The sequence below is a fragment of the Bubalus kerabau genome, chromosome 6 (genome assembly GCF_029407905.1).
Source record: "Bubalus kerabau isolate K-KA32 ecotype Philippines breed swamp buffalo chromosome 6, PCC_UOA_SB_1v2, whole genome shotgun sequence".
Classification (NCBI taxonomy): domain Eukaryota; kingdom Metazoa; phylum Chordata; class Mammalia; order Artiodactyla; family Bovidae; genus Bubalus; species Bubalus kerabau.
Window position 1 is genome coordinate 26,269,767 of NC_073629.1, and position 19,952 is coordinate 26,289,718.

General features: G+C 37.4%; 1 protein-coding gene across 1 annotated transcript in view; it reads left to right on the forward strand.

Annotated features, from left to right (window-relative positions):
• Positions 1–19,952, forward strand: part of GDAP2 (ganglioside induced differentiation associated protein 2) — a 63,000-nt gene that overhangs the window by 32,311 nt on the left and 10,737 nt on the right. Inside the window, exons 7-12 of the mRNA XM_055584605.1 lie at positions 210–369; positions 1,793–1,949; positions 13,014–13,090; positions 13,858–13,934; positions 16,669–16,808; positions 17,113–17,167. Coding sequence (XP_055440580.1) covers positions 210–369; positions 1,793–1,949; positions 13,014–13,090; positions 13,858–13,934; positions 16,669–16,808; positions 17,113–17,167 — 666 coding nt within the window. The remainder of the gene's footprint in view (positions 1–209; positions 370–1,792; positions 1,950–13,013; positions 13,091–13,857; positions 13,935–16,668; positions 16,809–17,112; positions 17,168–19,952) is intronic.

A 19,952-nucleotide genomic window follows, 5' to 3' on the forward strand; every position in this document is an offset into this window, starting at 1 on the left:
CATGGGTCTTCTTGAGTGACTAACGAATCCTGGTCTTTGACACAGAAACTGACTGAGGGGCCCAGGCAGCATCCAGTCTGAGCTTAGGCGTGGCTCGGCCTTAGTTCATGATGGAGGCTCTTCATAGTCTGTGGAGTGGCGTGAGTGCTGCTGATGCCTGTTTCATCACTCCGGTATTTTTCACAGAACATTTGGCTTTTCTTACACAGGCTACTTACCAAAAGCTGCTACCTCTGTACTTCCCAAGGTCACTGAAGGAGGAGAGCCGCTCGTTGCCATACCTACCTGCAGATATTGGCAATGCGGAAGGGGAGCCTGTGGTACCTGAACGGCAGATTAGAATAAGTGAAAAACCTGGCGCCCCAGAGGGTGAGTTCTCTCCTTTTCTTAACTTCCCTTTTCAGGAAGCAGCGCTCTGGTAAGCATCAGCCACCAAGACGTAGCAAGTTCAGCCTGTTCTCTAGGAAGCTTTTAGTGTGACACTAAGATCAAGACCGACATCAGTGCTTTTAGAGTCTTATTCTCATTAAGATTTACTCTTTAAATTATATATATGATATATATGATGTGAAGTCTGTGTTAGGCAGTAGAGATTCAGAAGTGGGTATGACAACATTTGTGCCCTTGTGAAATTTAAGGTATCACACAGGACACTGTTGGGGAAACAGTATATTATCATTAAAATTTTCAGCAGATTCAACTGTGTCCTCTGAAAGCCATACCTAAAACAGGAATGCTGTACCACGTGTTTTGCTTCTTTAGGTTACATACCAATGGAGAGTGAAGTGCTAGCAGAGCAGGGCAGGATGGAAGCCTCTCTGAGCCATTCTGTGTGACAGCTTGCACTGATCTTCATGCATGTATGTCCAAGATCATAGTTGGAGACATGCCTCACAAGCGTCATTGCTGGGGCCCGATCTCAAAATTAAACAATTTAAGAATTACTGTGAGATTTCTACTGTGAACACTTTTAAATGAGCATAAAGTTAAAATCGATTGAAGGCTCCTCATCTCTTTTTTGTTACCACTACACAGATTTAAATCAAATGGAAGGAATAATAAATGATTTAGCATCAGAAAATGTCTGATAACCAAGCTTTGCTGGAGGAGTACTTTAGAGAGACTCCAGTAGAGTACAGGCTTGAAGTATGCCCAGCGTCATTCAGAAATCCTCAGAATTGTCACTGCCATGATAGAATATCATTTTTCTTAAATGCACAAAATGCATTTTGTATGACAACGGGCAGTGAAGAGCAAAACCAGTTGAGGTGGCAGTGCTGGGTGGTCATTAGCCACAAGGTTCCCTTCTGTCCACCATCCTTGAACACTGCTTGACTTTCACCTGTATTTCAAAAAATATCATCACCTGATAGGCTGTAGTTTTCATAAATATTTTCAGGTAGAACATTGAATCTGTTAAAGGAGATGTAAAATCAGCTTGAAAGAAGATTCATTTAGTGGTATTTTTTAATAAAAGCAAACTCTGAAAATCTTGCCTATCACACTTTGAGGAACAGTGGTACAAATGTGAAGAAGTCCCAACTGAACGGCTCAGATGGTGGCATTGCCTTGGGAAGCCCACCATGGTCCAAGGATTCTGTTTGTTTGCTTTTCTTTCTTGAAAAAAAAACTGTTTTGTCTTGGGGTTTTTTTCCCCCCTTAAAAAGATCTGGTGAGGCAGTGGGGGAACACATTAAGAGGTGATCCATTCCCAAAGGATTGGCTGCTAGCAAAACATAAAATGATCATATGGATAAATAGCCATAAGCTATTGATAGCTTTTTTGTTACAGATAACCAGGAAGAAGAGGACGAAGGCTTGGGAGTTGATCTCTCTTTCATTGGCTCTCATGCTTTTGCCCGAATGGAAGGAGATATTGACAAGCAAAGAAGACTGATCCTTCAAGGGCAATTATCAGAGGCAGCTCTACAGAAGCAGCATCAGAGAAAGTAAGACAAACCCTTTGGACAGACACATAAGGACTAAAGAAACAAGATAGGGGCTACCTCTACTAAATGGTCTACATATAATGGGGTCTCCTTTATTCTTCCTGACAATCCAGTAAGGAAGATACTGTCCCCACTTAGTAGATACAGAAATTCAAAGTTAATTTGTCACAGTTAATATGTGATGAAGTCAGCATTCAGATGCACCTCTGATTTCAGAGCTTCTGCACTTTCTGTTGCAGTTATAGTACCTCTATAAAATTAGATTATATTCTAAGCAGAAAGTAGGGAAAAGGGGAAGCCGAATTACAAAGTTTTTGTTTAACATTACTATATTTGTAATTAAAGCATAGTCTATGGTTGTCATATTAATGGCTAAAGAGCTTTATTTCCCTCTGATTTATCCCAAGGACTTTGTGAAGTCATTCCATTTCTTTTATGTGTTTTCTAAAACAATTCTGAATAAACCCTTTTTGAAACATAAAGAAAAGCAGCTTTGTTATTTCTGGATAAGTTTGTCCAAGTACTAACAGATTACCCTTGGAAAACTAGCTGCTTTTCAAAAAATTTTAAAGGAAAGGAAAAAATCATAAACCATAATTGGTTAACATTCAGTATCTTTTAGGGTTGATTGAGAGGGTAACATCTCTTAGGGTTGTTGTGAGTGTTAAATAAGATAGTGTAATGGACTTAGCACAGTACCTGGTAATTCTAGCAAGCTCTTAAAATTGGCCACTGCTGTTGTCTTTAATACTGAGCAAATTTTGACCTATTATATACCTTTGAGCTTGGGTACTTGCCACCCCTTTTGACCGGATTACTCTTGTCCTTCAATTCGTTCTCCAGGTTTCAGCTCAGACTTGATTGCCTCCAGAAACTTAGCTCCCTGGAGATAAGTTGGAGTAGATGGAACAGAAGTCTGTCTCCCCCATATTTTTTTTTTTTACACCTATACTTAACCAACAAAAGCATAGCCTAGCATTTATTACACTATACTGTAATGATGTGCAGTTGTCAATCTCCATATATAAAGTGGAAGTTGTGCTAGATAATCTCCAGGTCCCTTATAGAATTAGAATTTTGTTTTTCCTGAGTTCCTGCTCTTCCCTTTATTATTTTCATAAAGAAAAGCAAATTAGCCACTAGGGGGCATCAATATACAGCTTTTCCAAAGGCATACACCATCAAATGATAGCTTCAGTGGTTTCTGAACTTGACCATGCGTGAGAATCATCTGGCAAACATTTTTCTTTAAATACAGTGACTGGGCTCTGCCTCACATGTCTGGGACTTTGGCCTTTATATATATTTTGAAACTTTGATATTATGATTCATGCACTGCTAGATTTGGATACCTTTGTTTGGACTAGAGCTGTAGTTCTCAAACTGTTTGGTCTCAGGTCCTCTTTGCATGCTTAAAAATTATTGAGGACCCCAAAGAGCTTTTATCTTTACAGCTTGTACCCACTGATATTTATTATATGATAAGTTACTTGTTCGGGCTTCCCTAGTTGCTCAGTGATAAAGAATCCACCTCCCAGTGCAGGAGATGTGGGTTCAATCACTAGGTCAAGAAGATCCTTTGGAGAAGGAAATGGCAACCCACTCCAGTATTCTTGCCTCGGAAATCCCATAGACAGAGAGGAACCTAGCGGGCTGTAGTGCATGGGGTCTCAAAGAGTCAGGCAGAACTTAGCAACTAAACGATAACAATAGAATTATTTGTTAATTCATTTGAAAAATAACCCATTATGTTTTTACAAAAAAAAAAACTTTTTTAAGTTAGTAAGAAATGCATCATTTTACATTTTTGCAAATATTTTAATGTTTGATTTAATAGAAAACAGCTGGATTCTAATATCAGCATTCAGACTGTTGGAATATGTTGTTTTGTGTGAAGTATATGAAGAAAATCTGACCTCACTAGACACATAATTGGAAAAGGGAGTATTTTACTGGCCTTTTAAAATAGGGATATTCTTTGATATTATACCATAACTCAATCAATGGTACTTTGATAATGTTTAGTTGTAATATGAAATCTCTGACTATATGAATTTTGTATTGTTATATTAGAATGTGTTGTTTTACCCTGCACTTTGAGTAGATTTTGTAATAGGAGTTTATAGTATGAATTTATAGCACGGTGCTTTGGCTCACTGAATTAATCAGTTGTTCCAAATACTGACACGTGACGGCGCACAATCACAATCACAAGGCTGTATTTGTTAGTGTCGCCGCTGCTGTCATCAGAGAAGTCCTCACGTGTTAGGAATGGTTACCTTCTGGTGACGGGTACAAATTTGCCAACATTTTATATATATATATATATAAAAGCTCAAGTTTTATCACTGGTAACAAATACTGTTGGTTGTTTTTCTCGATATGACAGGGTCACTTTATTCACTTTTGAGAAAATATCTGCCAAAAACTCATATTGAATAATCACAGTTTGCCCGTCATTAGTTGAAGAAAAATGGTGTTTCATGAAGAAAAGCAGCTAGTTCAGTGAGCAGGTCAGACACTTAGTTCTTTACTTCAGGACAGCCTTAGGCTTCAGTCTGCAGAAGTGCTTTGTGTGTTCTGCCCATTTTGTGACGCATTTAATATTAAAAAGATGTATTCCCAAGGGTTGATGTAATAAAATTAATAATTTTTTCTTCCTCATAAAAGACATTCTTAAATGAAACTGGCTTTTCCCCCCCGAGTCTTTTGACAGTTAAGAACACAGTGACTACTAGTGTGACCTGGTGCTTCCACCTGCATTCATGCTGGCGAGCAGTTTCTTTTGTGCCATCAGCGCAGATGTCAACACAGTAAAAAAAAAAAAAAATGATGTTTTGCTTTTATCATGAAGATAGTTTGACCTTGAGAGCCCCTGAAAATGTCTTCAGACTTTGGCCCACACTTTGAGAACCACTGGTCTGGGTCTCCTAGCAGTACTTTATAGTTGAAAGGAGTTTTGGTAATTACCTGATGTGGTTTTCTGAAATGTAGTATGGCATTAGAATCACTAAGGGTACTTTCTAAAATTTCACAGGCCCCACACCAAACGTCTTGAATCAGAACCTCTGTGGGGAGGGCTCAGGGTCCATCCTTCTAAGGTTTCTTAAATGATTTCTTAGACTATTTTGTGCCTGATCTGGTCTGGCCCCTTTAACTTATAGAAGGGTAAATTGACCACCAAGAGTGACTTGACCATAGTCACAACTAATTGAGGATGAGCTACACTGAAGCTTATCTCCCTTCTCTGCTGCCATCTCCAGCCACCTACAAAGACCAGATTCAGAGAAGCTGGGAAAGGACCAGACATGTTCTGTATGCATGTGCAGAGAATTACATTGTTACCACCTTTCTCAAATCAATTACCCTAGTCTCTCTTCCTATCTCCCTGTCTCTCTCTCTCACATACACACACACACACACACCTTTTTCATTTCTCTGTGGCTAATACAGATAAACTGGCATTTGTTTGTGTCTGGACTAGATACTTGCCTGTCTTTTGCCTCTCTTTTTAGTGGGGAGATTTGTTTCACTTAATAATGACTTGTTCAAGCCAGTATTATTAAAATAAATCTGTATTCACTGAGCCCATGCTTTCTGGAAAGGGGTCCTCAGCAAAGGGGTAGGTTAGAAAGGACTATGAATGCAGCATGTAAAGCATTGCCCTTGTTGGTAGAAAGTGATGATCTTGAGATTCAAATCAGTCTCAGAGTTGACAGTTTCTGTTCAGTTCAGGAAGCATTGGATATTTACTCTATTCAGGGTACTAGTCTAGAACTGAAATAGACAGGTAAAGAAGGTAATCCCTTTAGAAATCCATGAGTGAGCCACACTACCGTAACACGTCAGGGTGTGTTATGTGTGGTGCTCTGGTTGTTGTGGACATCTAGTTAACACATAATAACACATCAACCTACAGGCTTGATGAAGAGTACCACCTCTGGTTCTTAAAGCCTGAACCAAGAAACAAAGGGTAGTCTTTAGTTAGGAATATCTTTTTGAAAGCCTTCAGTTCTTGCTTCAGAAACAAAATTAATGGTCACATGGATAGGTTATAGGGTTAGTTCATTCCTTTTGTAGCATTGGCTTTTCTCTGTGTAATAATTCACTTTAACATCTAAAACAATTAGATAAGTTGTCTAATTCTTGATTATTATTTCCAGGACTTCCACCCAATTGTGACACTGATCAGGGTGTATCATAAGATAGGAGTTGGCTTCCTTACAAAAATTAGCAAGCAATCTAGATATTCTTTTACAAAGATCCAGCTTTTAAAACTCTTAAATTGTTTTTCAAGTACTTTTTTCTTTTTCTTTTTTCCTTGATTGGCTTAAGATCCAGTTGCCTGTAACTCTTATGTCATTTCTCACAGTAAAAACGTTATCTCATTCATTATTAAATATTTATTGAACCCTTACTGTTGTGCCAAGCTAGAAACACAACAAAGTGACATGCAAGGCAGATCTAGCCCCAGGCAGCATTGAGCTTAAGGTCTTGCAGAGAAAAAAAATGTTAAACTAATTACTGTATAAAGATGTATTTAAGTTGTAGGATGCAGTAAGAGTATATGTAACAAAGATTTTAACTAAGTCCAGTGTAGGACAGCTGCATGAATCATGTCCGACTCTTTGCAACTCCATGGACTGTAGCCTGCCAGGCTCCCTTGTCCGTGGAATTCTCCAGACAAGAATACTGGAGTGGGTAGCTGTTATTCAGGGGATCTTCCCAACCCAGGGACCGAACCCAGGTCTCCCACATTGCAGGTGGATTCTTTATTGTCTGAGCCACCAGGGAAGCTCAAGAGTACTGGAGTGGGTACCCTATTACCGTCCCTAGGGGATCTTCCCAACCCAGGAGTCAAACTGGGGCCTCCTGCATTGCAGGAGGATTCTTTATCAGCTGAGCTACCAAGAAAGCCCATTAATATATGAAAATGTATTTAACTTACAGGATGCATTAAGAGTATATATAATAAGAGTTTTAACTAAGTCCAATGTGGGACAGCTGCATGAGGTCAGGAAAACCTTCTGTTAATTTCAGAGTGAAAATTTTCCCTGGGCTGTTGGTGGTATACCAAAAAGTACGTTAGTTAGTGGACTTTTAAGAGTAATTAAGCTTGAATTTTCTTCATTATTCAACTCTTGGTTGTGCAGTTGGATGGTAATTTATTAACTAGAAGAAACAGTCTTGTGTTTGCTTTGTGAGGGCAACATCCAACCTTAGCTGACTGCAATCTATTGAGAAACCATCTACTCAGTGTATCTGCCTGGAGAGCACAGTAGTGGGTACTTTTGTTGCCATTGTGATGTATTTTGTGTGACTGTTAACCAGTGATTATATTTTACGTATCAAAATAAAAAGCTTTTGAGGTTGGGGTGTTTTTTCTTGTTTGATTTTTAGCTTTTGTTTTGATTGTTGGATTAGGATGAAAGGCTCCATGTCTTCATTGAAATAAAAAGGAAACTAGCAAAAAGTGAGGTGCAGTTTTCAAAAATATAATGGAAAGTTTAAAATATTGAATAGGTGGGGGAAGCAGGGATAATCAAAGCAAATTTACACAATCTGTAGAATGGAGGGGACAATTAGAATAAAGAAGAAACCAGATGAAGATGGCAGTTGTAAGTTGTTGCATTGGAATTCATCTCAAGGTTCTTAGAAACTATAGCAGTTGCCAGTGTCTCAGCAGTGATTCTGAACCTTTTTTAAGTTGTAAAGCCTTTAAGAATCTGATGTAAGCTATAACCTTCTTCCATAATCATGTTCATAAAGATTTGCATATCCTAGGGTCTCAAGTTGTTTATTGCAGATGAGGTTGAAAACATTTTTGAGTTTACACTATTTCATTTCATGTTATGGGCTAAAATTAATTTTAGATGGGTTAAACTTAAATTTCTAAAAAATTAAAATTCATGGAAGGAGTCATAGGTTAGTATTCCTCATACCAATAAGAAAAAACAGATTTCTTAAAATATAAAAAGCACTGACTACAAAAGAAAAATTAGTCTTGACTATATTAAAGATAAGAACTACAGAAAGTGGGGCAATTAAGCTTAAAGTAAGTGAAAGGCAAATTGCAGAATATGAGTATTCACAATGCACACAACTGGCAAATGATTCAGCTAAGTCAGTTCAGTTCAGTCGCTCAGTGGTGTCCGACTCTGCGACCCCATGAATCACAACACGCCAGGCCTCCCTGTCCATCACCAACTCCTGGAGTTTACTCAAACTCATGTCCATCGAGTCAATGGTGCCATCCAGCCATCTCATCCTCTGTCGTCCCCTTCTCCTCCTGCCCCCAATCCCTGCAAGCATCAGGGTCTTTTCCAGTGAGTCAGCTCTTCGCGTGAGGTGGCCAAAGTATTGGAGTTTCAGCTTCAACATCAGCCCTTCCAATGAACACCCAGGCCTGATCTCCTTCAGGACGGACTGGTTGGATCTCCTTGAAGTCCAAGGAACTCTCAAGAGTCTTCTCCAACACCACAGTTCAAAAGCATTAATTCTTCAGCATTCAGCTTTCTTCACAGTCCAACTCTCACATCCATACATGACCACTGGAAAAACCATAGCCTTGACTAGACGGACCTTTGTTGGCAAAGTAATGTCTCTGCTTTTGAATATGCTTTCTAGGTTGGTCATAACTTTCCTTCCAAGGAGAAAGCGTCTTTTAATTTCATGGCTGCAGTCACCATCTGCAGTGATTTTAGAGGCCAAAAATTAAAGTCTGATACTGTTTCCCCATCTATTTCCCATGAAGTGATGGGGCCAGATGCCATGATCTTCATTTTCTGAATGTTGAGCTTTAAGCCAACTTTTTCACTCTCCTCTTTCACTTTCATCAAGAGGCTTTTGAGTTCCTCTTCACTTTCTGCCATAAGGGTGGTGTCATCTGCATATCTGTGGTTATTGATATTTCTCCCGGCAATCTTGATTCCAGCTTGTGCTTCTTCCAGCCCAGCGTTTCTCATGATGTACTCTGCATAGAAGTTAAATAAGCAGGGTGACAATAAACAGCCTTGACATACTCCTTTTCCTATTTGGAACCAGTCTGTTGTTCCATGTCCAGTTCTAGCTGTTGCTTCCTGACCTGCATATAGGTTTCTCAAGAGGCAGGTCAGGTGGTCTGGTATTCCCATCTCTTTCAGAATGTTCCACAGTTTATTGTGATCCACACAGTCAAAGGCTTTGGCATAGTCAATAAAGCAGAAATAGATGTTTTTCTGGAACTCTCTTGCTTTTTCGATGATCCAGCGGATGTTGGCAATTTGATCTCTGGTTTCTCTGCCTTTTCTAAAACCAGCTTGAACATCGGGAAGTTCATGGTTCACATATTGCTGAAGCCTGGCTTGAAGAATTTTGAGCATTCCTTTACTAGCGTGTGAGATGAGTGCAATTGTGAGGTAGTTTGAGCATTCTTTGGCATTGCCTTTCTTTGGGATTGGAATGAAAACTGACCTCTTCCAGTCCTGTGGCCACTGCTGAGTTTTCCAAATTTGCTGGCATATTGAGTGCAGCACTTTCACAGCATCATCTTTCAGGATTTGAAATAGCTCAATGGAATTCCGTCACCTCCACTAGCTTGATCGTAGTGATGCTTTCTAAGGCCCACTTGACTTCACATTCCAGGATGTCTGGCTCTAGGTCAGTGATCACACCATCGTGATTATCTGGGTTGTGAAGATCCTTTTTTGTACAGTTCTGTGTATTCTTGCCACCTCTTCTTAATATCTTCTGCTTCTGTTAGGTCCATACCATTTGTCCTTTATTGAGCCCATCTTTGCATGAAATGTTCCCTTGGTATCTCTGATTTTCTTGAAGAGATCCCTAGTCTTTCCCATTCTGTTGTTTTCCTCTATTTCTTTGCATTGATCTCTGAGGAAGGCTTTCTTATCCCTTCTTGCTATTCTTTGGAACTCTGCATTCAGATGCTTATATCTTTCCTTTTCTCCTTTGTTTTTCACTTCTCTTCTTTTCACAGCTATTTGTAAGGCCTCCTCAAACAGTGATTTTGCTTTTTTGCATTTCTTTTCCATGGGAATGGTCTTAATCCCTGTCTCCTGTACAGTGTCACGAACCTTTGCATTTTTGATCTAATGCAAATGTTTAAATCAAAAATATATAAAGAACTCCTACAAATAAGTGAGAAAAGAACAAACAACCCAATAGATAAATAGACAAACAGTATGAACAGGCATCTCACAGAAAAAGAAAAAGCCAGGAAATATAAACAGGATCTCAGCATCATTAACAACCAGGGAAATGAAATACGATTTCAAACCCAGTTGATTGACAATTAAAATATTTGCTCAGATCAAGTGTTGAAAAGGACATGGATTCTTAGAACCTCCTGTTCATTGCTTGCAGAAGTATAAACCAGTACAAAATGTGGAAAACAGTTTAGACCTTGAAACCAAACATACCCTGTATGTTCCACTTCCATTCCTAGGAGTGTCCCCAAGAGAAATCAAACACACATATACCAGGAGATATGTAAAGTAAGTTGATTGTAACACGTTCACAGTGGCAAAAACCTGGGAATAGCCCAAGTGCCTGTCAGTAGGAGAGTGGATGAAACTACAGTGTTCATATAGTGCGAGTGCATTATGGGTAATAGTCAAAGAGAATGAACAACATTGATACCCAACAATAGAGATGAATTTAGCAATAAGTCCAAAAACTAGACCCCAAAAATTTTGTGATAAGCTTTTGTCTTTTTTGAATAGTTAAAAACAGCCAAAAAGCTTTTTAGGAATATGTGTAGATGAATTAAAATGATATAAAAAGGAAAACGAGAAAATGAGGAACCTGAGATTCCAGATGACGAGTGAGGAGAGGCAGAAGCTAGAATTGGAGCGAAGTGACCATGGTGATTAGATGGAGGTTTGTGATGGTGCTAACTTTTGTTTTGGGTAGATTTTGGAGTGCTTATTACATCATTAAAAATAACTAACTAGATAACTACTTTTTAAAAGAGAACCATGCATGTACCAGTCATGAGAGTGTTTTGAAGCAAGGTGATTAGTTCTATTCTGTGCATCTGAGTTCCAGTTAAAAATTTTTTTTTTCTTTAGAGTTCATTGAATATGTAGTGACTGAGTGTCAGGAACAACCCTAGACACTTCCTAGAAATATAGAGACAATGAAGACATAATCCCTATCTCGAGGTCTAGCAGAATGGACACAAATACTGCAGTGAGTGGGGAAAGAAGCCTTGTGGTGATCTTTGTGATACGAAGCGGGAAGCAGTTCTACCACGGTTCTGGAACTTGCTTCCACCCGGTCCTCACTCTACCCCGGACCCCTACTCGCACAGTCCCCCTCTTAGAGACATACTTGATTGATAGAGCATTTAGATGTCTGCTAGGTTGCTTGTCTCATACTGAATTATTACAGTGTTAGTTGTCTTTGTAATATGTCTATCTCATATGTTCAGCCTTAAACTCTGAATCCAAGGGCCTTTTACTCTTCTCAGGACTCCAAAATACCCTGAATAATACTTATGCTTATTATTTCATTCAACAAAGATTTGAATCCCTGCTATCATGCAGGCATTGCATTTTTGCAATAAGTCTTTTAAAAATGAGGTAATGAATACACAGAGTATAGAAATGAACAGATATTTACTGAATTCCTGTTGCATGTTTGTGGTATAACCTGTGGTGCTCATAAGACACTTAAGATATACTATTCTCTTTAGTCTTGATATGGAGATGGTTTAATCATAAAACAGTTAGAAAGCAGTACAGTTGGGGGATTAATGTCAATAACCTGGAAATAGCTCCGTGTGAAAATATGGAATTGAACTTATGAATAGGGAGAACTAAAATAAACATAGATCCTTTCTTGACTTGCACATTGTATCTTAAACTAACATTAAAAGCTGTTGACTTTAAATTCAGTTAGCACAGGTGGGTATGTTTCTAAATTTAAAAAGGCAGACTATAGAGCTGTGTAATACTAAGTGGTTTTTGTTTTTTTTTGTTTTTTTGGGTTTTTTTTCAGTTTTTAATAAATGTTTGGCCATGCTGCATGGCTTGTGGAATCTACATTCCCAGACCAGGAATCTAGCAGAGTCCTAAACACTGGACTGCCAGGGAATTCCCAATACTAAGCTTATTTTTCACAAGCAACAATTTCCATGAACCTAGCAGGCATATCACTTGTTGATTACAATCCCTATGTAATAGACTTCCTATTAAATATCCTTAGTTATGTGGTTTTATAGCTGAAAGGTGTTCTGCAGAAACACTGTTTTGCAGATCAGGAAACTAAGGTCCATAGAGCTGAAGTGTCTTTATTAAGGTTGCACAGAAAGTGATAAGATGAGAACCCAAATATCCTCTCTCCTGGTTTAGTTTTGTTGTTGTTGTTTTTAATGTTGTAGGATGTTGCCAGATGAGACCTAAAAGCTCTTTGAGATTTTTAATGTTTTTTCCAATTTTAACATTCTCTTAGCCAAAACCAAAATGCAATGTCTATGATCTGGTATATGGAGTATCAGTAGAGCTACTGTGATTAGTCAGTCATTAAATAAGCCTGGACTTCAGAAAAAATGTACCTAGTTTCTTTGTGATCTGGCAAAACATGTATAACACTTAGCTGTTTTTCTTCTGAAAAGTAAATTCCTTGAGTGTCTGACCATGTCTATTCACTAGAGTATTCTCAATACCTCTCATGAAGTAAGCAGTCAGTAAGTCTTTGTTGAATGAGTGAACATCTCTTGTGGAAAACTACTATTGCTTTAAGCTTTGTTTGTATTTTCTTTCAAGTAGAGGAAAATAATAGTATTTTAAAAACAATGTTAGTTTGAGTACTAGGTATCTTAGCCAATTATATGAGTAGTCTTCATTTGCTCAAAAAATAATTGTAAAAGTCGTCTGGTGTGAACATCTTCCTTTCTCAGTAACTCATTTGTTTTGTTTTTTAATAAAAGTAGAGATTCAGCATAGTGTAACAGCCTCTTTAACTGCTTCCTCATTATAATAAAGCATTCTTTAAACTAAAAACAGGTCTCATTTATAGATTTACAACTGTTTATTATAATTATCATATCCTTTATTTCTCTAGTTATAATCGCTGGTTGTGTCAAGCAAGATCTGAGGATCTATCTGATATTGCTTCTCTAAAAGCCTTATACCAAACAGGTGAGCTTAAAGACATGGCAACTTATTCTTTTACTGATTAAAAGACATTATTTGGTATTCTGTTATGGACTTCATTCTTCTCTGATTTTGCCCATTTTGTCTATATATAGATTTTTTTTTTTTGGTACAATGAAGATAGGTTTTGCTCATCATCAATATGTTAAAAATATCATATTAACCTGCAAGATTTTCAGCTAGTTATTCTATATTGACCAACTTCATTTCTTCTCAGAAATGAAGTCCTTTTTCTTCCTTTTTTGTGTCTTATAAATTTTTTCCTAGTTTTAAAGTACTATAATCTCTTTATACAGAATCAAACATTATATAAATATATAACAGAGACAGTGAAAGTTATCAGATTCCCCCTTTATATTTCTTTTTCAGACAGTACTTGTTAATTTTCAGATTTGAGTTCCATTTAGTTTTTCTTAGATCACTAATGTTATTTATTAATCAACTTAAATAGAAAGCTATTTATAAAATGATCTTTACCCTGTGATCTTACCTTTGGTTTGCCCAGATTTAAAACCTATAAGAGGGCTTACCTTAAAACAAGGGCAGTCATCAAAACTTCATGAAGCTGAAAAAAAATGAAAAAGTAGTTTTCCACATAGTGACAGAAATCCGAAGATGAAATTTGAAAAGCTTATGTTCCTAGTTTTTCGTCTTTTACATTTGTTTAGAATGTTTTAATAAGGTCAGAGCCCAGGACAAATAATACTCCTGGAATAAAGTTTCTGGGTGCTGATTACGTTTCCTGTTTGTAGGTGTGGATAACTGTGGTCGCACGGTGATGGTGGTAGTGGGAAGAAACATTCCTGTAACATTAATAGATATGGACAAGGTAAGCCATAAAAAGGCTTTGTTTTGTAAATAACATTGATTTTAAAAAAATAAGTAGGGTATGAATTTGGAATCAGGGCTTAGAATATGAGATGAGACAGAATTGCATGTCCGTAACTGAGTAGCAGCCCTGGTTCTACAAGTTGGCACACACCATTTCTATCAGTTAGGGGTCCGGCCTTGTGTTCGAGGAGAAACAGAATACTGAAATGCCACAAGGTGATTTCCAAAAACTCACGTACTGTGTTTTGGACATGACATAAATGGCAAGTTTTTGGTCGGACTCATTCTGTATTTGCCTTTCTTGAAAAAAGTAACATAAACTTTTGAGAATCTATCTGAAGAGAAGAAACCAGAGATGTAGTTAACCCAAGATGTCATCATTTCCTAATCCCTTCTTTTGAAGTTAAAGGACAGAAACAGATGATTCATAGCAGAAGAAACGGTATTACTAGTAAATAAGAAAATGTTCAACCTGATTAGTAGTGAAAAAAAAAAAGTGAATTAAAATGAGGTATCTTTTTTCACCTTCAAAATTAGCCATTACTTTTATTTTTTATTTTTATTTTTTAGCCATTACTTTTAAATAATAATCATTGTCATCAAAAATTAATTAAAACTATCAAAGTGACCTAGTAATTTCTGAGAATTTGTACTAACTACTAAGGAAGTAATCCTAGGAATGAAAATAGCTATTGGCCAAGAAACTGCCCAAATTGTGGAATACTTGGGCAAGGGACAGTCGAATCCAAAGGATAAATACATAGATCATCCTAGAACATCAGTCGTAATAGAAACTGACTGCAAAGGAAGAGACTCACTTTAATAAATAATTTTTAACTATAGTAAAAAAAAAAAGTTCTCAAAAGTGTAAAAGATGCATACAATTTTAAGATAAAACACCATTGTGCAAAAGCAGATGATTACACCTGGCTAAGCCCTTTGAGTCCTAGTCCCTGGTGTTTAGATAAAAGAAAAAATTGGGAAAGCCTTGGATCTGGCATGTTACTCAAAGGCTCATTTGTGATACAAAATAACAAATTCTGTTAAGTTAATTATTTTGCATCCATAAATGGAATGTTCTGTGACCCTGAAAAAATTATGGTTATGAAGTTAAGTACTATAGAGAAGTGTTTATGATATGGTATCAATAGAAGAAAAAGTGATACATAGTATGTATACATTGCCCTTTTTTGGGGCAAGGGAAGCAGGACAGGAGTTTAAACATAAAGGTAAAAACTAGAAGTCAGTATCTTAAACTGGATTTCATAGTTTTAGGGAGAATTTGTTTTCTATATTTTTCTGTCATGTGGCTATACTTCTTTATAAATGAAAAAATTTAAGTGAATTTGAAGCTGAAAATGAGTACCTTAATTGCCCTGGGCAGGAGGTGGTAAGTGGACAGAAAGAGGACCAGAAGCAGCCTGGTAAGAGCAGAAATAAACACACACACACACACACACACACACACACACCCTTAAACGCTCAACTATTTACAATAATTAGTATAACATTTATTCACAGCATTAATAATGTGATTCATACCAATAAAAGCGTAAACCCCTTTGATTCTGATGTGTATTTGCATGGTGTTCTGAATGTTTGTGATGTATCATTTCATTTATATCGTGAGGCCCAAACCAGCTAACGACTGGAAATAAAATGTGTTTCCTTAGAGCCTCCTCTGTCTGCTCTGGTAGCAGTTGGACCCATGGTAACTAATCCTCAGTAGTCCATTCATGTGAATGCCAAGGACTCCCCTGAGGCAAAAATGGGGAAATAGCCTGTTTGATAGTAATCCTTCAGGGGCTGCCTCGCAGCATCATGTGTGTCATTGTTTATAGCTACACCAGTGGGTCATGCTGGCCCTGCCCATGTTGTATCTCTGCTTTGTACTTAATGTTTCTCTTAAATTTCATCCTTCTTGTAATGGCATACTTTCCTAACTGATCCAGGTCACATTAAGTTTGAGTCAGAGCAGAAGTGCTGCCCAGCCCACTGCCTTCTGCTCACTAAACCTGTTCTCATTTTCCTCATTCAGTTCAATGTTAAAGATGCTGAACAGATTAGCCCTCAAAGTGAGCCATGTGAGGCATGAGTCCGTATCTCAGTGGAGACTGCAAAGATTTGTCACTGAGCTCAAGTAGAACCTTCAAGAATGATTAAAAATCTAGAAATTCTCTAACGGTTTTGAAATCATTATCCCAGAGAGAAAAGACCTGGTTGTTGACTGAAGAGCTCTTTTGTATATACAAAGAGCTCATTTGGGAGGATGGACATATTCTCCTCCATCACTTAGAACAGAAAGGGAATGTACCATAGCATTATGGGAACTATATGGGAAGATCTTTTTGAAGAGATACTTGTTCCTGATGTCTGCAGTGTCTGGAGCATAGATTAGATTAAGCTCCTGGGTTTTTTCTCTCTCTTGGCCTCAGGTGGCACATTGGTAAAGAATCCACCTGCCAATGGAGGAGATACAAGAGATGTAGGTTCGATCCCTGGGTCAGGCAGATCCCCTGGAGTAAGAAATGGCAACCCACTCCAATATTCTTGCCTAGAAAATCCCATGGACAGAGGAGCCTGGCAGGTTATAGTCCATGGGGTCACAGAGAGTTAGACACAACTGAGCGCGCATGCGCGCGCACATACACACACACACACACACACACACACACACTGTGAAATAGACTACTATACAAAATGATCATTACTTTTATTCCTTTTTCTTCTAGGCTCTCTTATATTTTATCCATGTAATGGACCACATTGCTGTGAAGGAATATGTATTAGTGTATTTTCACACACTGACCAGCGAATACAATCACCTGGACTCAGACTTCCTGAAGAAACTCTATGATGTCGTTGATGTCAAGTTAGTTTCTCAAATTTTGAAGGGGGACAATAGCTTTTTCCTTTCCTAGTATTAAGCAGTAGCAATCATTGTGGTATATTCTGTGAAAGGACAGTTCATATAACAGATTTTTATAATATATAGATTGGGTATTTTAATAATAGGAGCCTCCCCTTAATTCCAGTTTATTTTGTATCAGAGTAAATTCATATGTAAACTTTTTCCTGCTTCTAAACTCCTGGAGAAAGAGTTAATTGTTCATAATGTTGATTGGTTTTAGGCATGGCTTATACTGACCCTTTTTTGTTTGTTTGTTTTGAATCAGGTACAAGAGGAATTTGAAAGCTGTTTATTTTGTTCATCCAACATTTCGTTCAAAGGTAGGTATTTTTCTTTCTGCTAAATCTTGATGTTAAGTGCGCTATATACCTGCATATTAAGAAATATTTCATCATCCTAATTCTGGCTGTTACCGTTGTGACTGCTAATTTCCTTGTTTACCCTTCATTTTTAAGTGATCTCGAGTTGTGGTCCTAATGTTTTGGTCCCATGTAACTCGGATATCTCTGTCAGTGACCTTTACAAGCCATTAGCCCCTCTGTCCTTGCCTCTCTGTGCTCTTTGTTTGGGCTTACCCGATGGCTCAGATGATAAAGAATTTGCCTACAGTGCGCGAGACCCGGGTTCGATTCCTGGGTTGGAAGGATCCCCTGAGGGATGACATGACAGCCCAGTTTAGTATTTTTGCCTGGAGAATCCCCATGGACAGAGGAACCTAGTGGGCTACAGTCCATGGGGTCGCAGAGAGGTCGGACATGACTGAGCGACTAAGCACGGCTCTTAGTTAATCTGGGCTTTTTTCCTGCCCCTGTTCCTAGCTAATTCCTATTTTACCCTTCAGATCTCAGCTCAACAATTACTTTATGTAAAAAGGAAAAAAGAAACCTCTCTGACCAATCCTGCCACTAGTAGGTACTCCTACAAGTTTTCAGATATAGCAGTCATGGATTGAGATATAAATTTTGAGTCATCGTGAAGTAAATACAGCTTTAACTCTTTAAAAGTGTTAATGAATAAAATCACAGATTTAGACCAAAGACAACAGCTGAAGACAGAGCACTGGGATCAGGGAAGGAAACCAAGAAGTAATCAAAAAGGCAGCAGGAAAACCAAGGTTGACTAATGCTGTGGAAGCCAGTGGATGGGCAAAGCATCAGAGATGGTAGAAATAGTTATTATTTTAAAGTGCTGTAGAGAAGTAAGATAAGTAGTGAAAAGTCCTCATTATATTTCATAACTAAGATGAGTGAAGACTTCGGTGAGAATGTTTTCCACTTTGGGAAATTGGTCACTGTTTACAAAATTGTTTCTCATTGAAATACCATCTTTAAATTTTGCATGAAGTCTTTTAAATAATCCTTTTAAAAGCTGCAAATTTCCTTTTGGTCCCTCAGTGTTACAACATCACAGTATTAAGTGCTATGCTTATGGGAACACTGCTTGGTCAGACTGTTTTAAAAACATAAAATATGTGAGCAGTCAATTAAATCACTTATAATTGTCTTTCCTGCTCTTCTTTCAATTGACTTCTGACTACATAGTCTTACCAGATAGTATACTATTAACTTTCCCACTCTTGGGAAAGTTAATTTTGTTATGCTCAGCAGGTGGCTAATTTTTTTTTTTTCTATAGCACTTACAGAAGTAATGCTTGACTATTTCCCAAAATTTCATCATCCATTTTCTTTTTTATTCATCCAGTAGCTACTGAAATTTTTTCTTAAATGTAGACACACAGAAGGATTGGCTTGATTTTTAGTATGTCTTTGCAAGAATGCCTGCTATTTCCCACTTGTACTCAGAATTGTACTAGAGGTTCTAGCCAGTGTAATATGGCAAGAAAAAGGAACAAAAAGCATCTAAATTTAGAAAGGAGTAAATAAAACTGTTTTGATTGACAGATGACATGATTATCTATGTAGAAAACCTTGTAGTATCCTCAGAAGAGCTATTAATACTAGAATTAATGAGTAACTTTTTAGCAAAATTTCAGGGTTTAAGATCAATATTCAAAAATCTATTGTCCATATTAGAAAGAAATAATTTGAAATTTAAAAAGCATTATAATTTACACTAGCATCAAAAATATTAAGTACTTAATGATAATTATGACAAAAAAATGTGAAAGACGTATACATTGTACAAGTTAGTAATAATAATAGTAGTAGTAGTAGTAGTTGCTTGGTGGTGTCTGCCTCTTTGTGACCCCATGGACCGTAGCCCACTGTATGCTGTAAAACATTGATGACATGCATCAAAACAGACCTAAATAAATGAAGACATATCCTGTATGTATGGATTAGAAAGTTTAATTTTATTAAATTGTCATTTCTTGCTGAAGCTATAGATTCAGTTCAGTCCTAACCAAAATTTCAACAAGCTTTTTTTTTTTTGGTAGAAATTGACCAATTAAAATGCAAAGAATCTAAAATAGACAAAACAACTCAGGAAGAGAACACAGTTGGAGGACCAGCACTATCTGCTTTCAGGGCTAACTCTAAAGCTGCAGTACTCAAGACAGTGAGGTATGCGCATGAAGGTAGACAAATTGATCAACAGAGCAGAATTAAGAATCCAGAAATAGATCCACATATATATGGATAACTGATCTTTTTCAAAAGTGCAAAGTTGGGTCAGTGGAAAAAGGATAGTCTATTCAACAAATGATATTGGAACAATTGGATATCAATATGTAAAAAAAATGAACTTTGATCTGTGACTTGCATCATGTACAAATTTAACTGAGAATGAATCAAGGACCTAAACGTAAAACATAAAACTTTTTAAACTTCTAGAAGAAACTAGACGAGAAAAAGTTCTGTGTGACCTTGAGTAAAGCAAGTTATTTCTTAAATTAACACCAAAAGCATAATCTATAAAAGAAATTAAACTTTATTAAAATTAAAAACTTCTGCTCTTTTGAAGATAGTTAAGAGAAGAAAGTGAAGAGGAACGAAAAAGCCTCTTGATGAAAGTGAAGGAGGAGAGTGAAAAGGTTGGCTTAAAGCTCAGCATTCAGAAAACTAAGATCATGGCATCTGGTCCCATCACTTTATGGGAAATAGATGCGGAAACAATGGATACAGTGTCAGACTTTATTTTTGG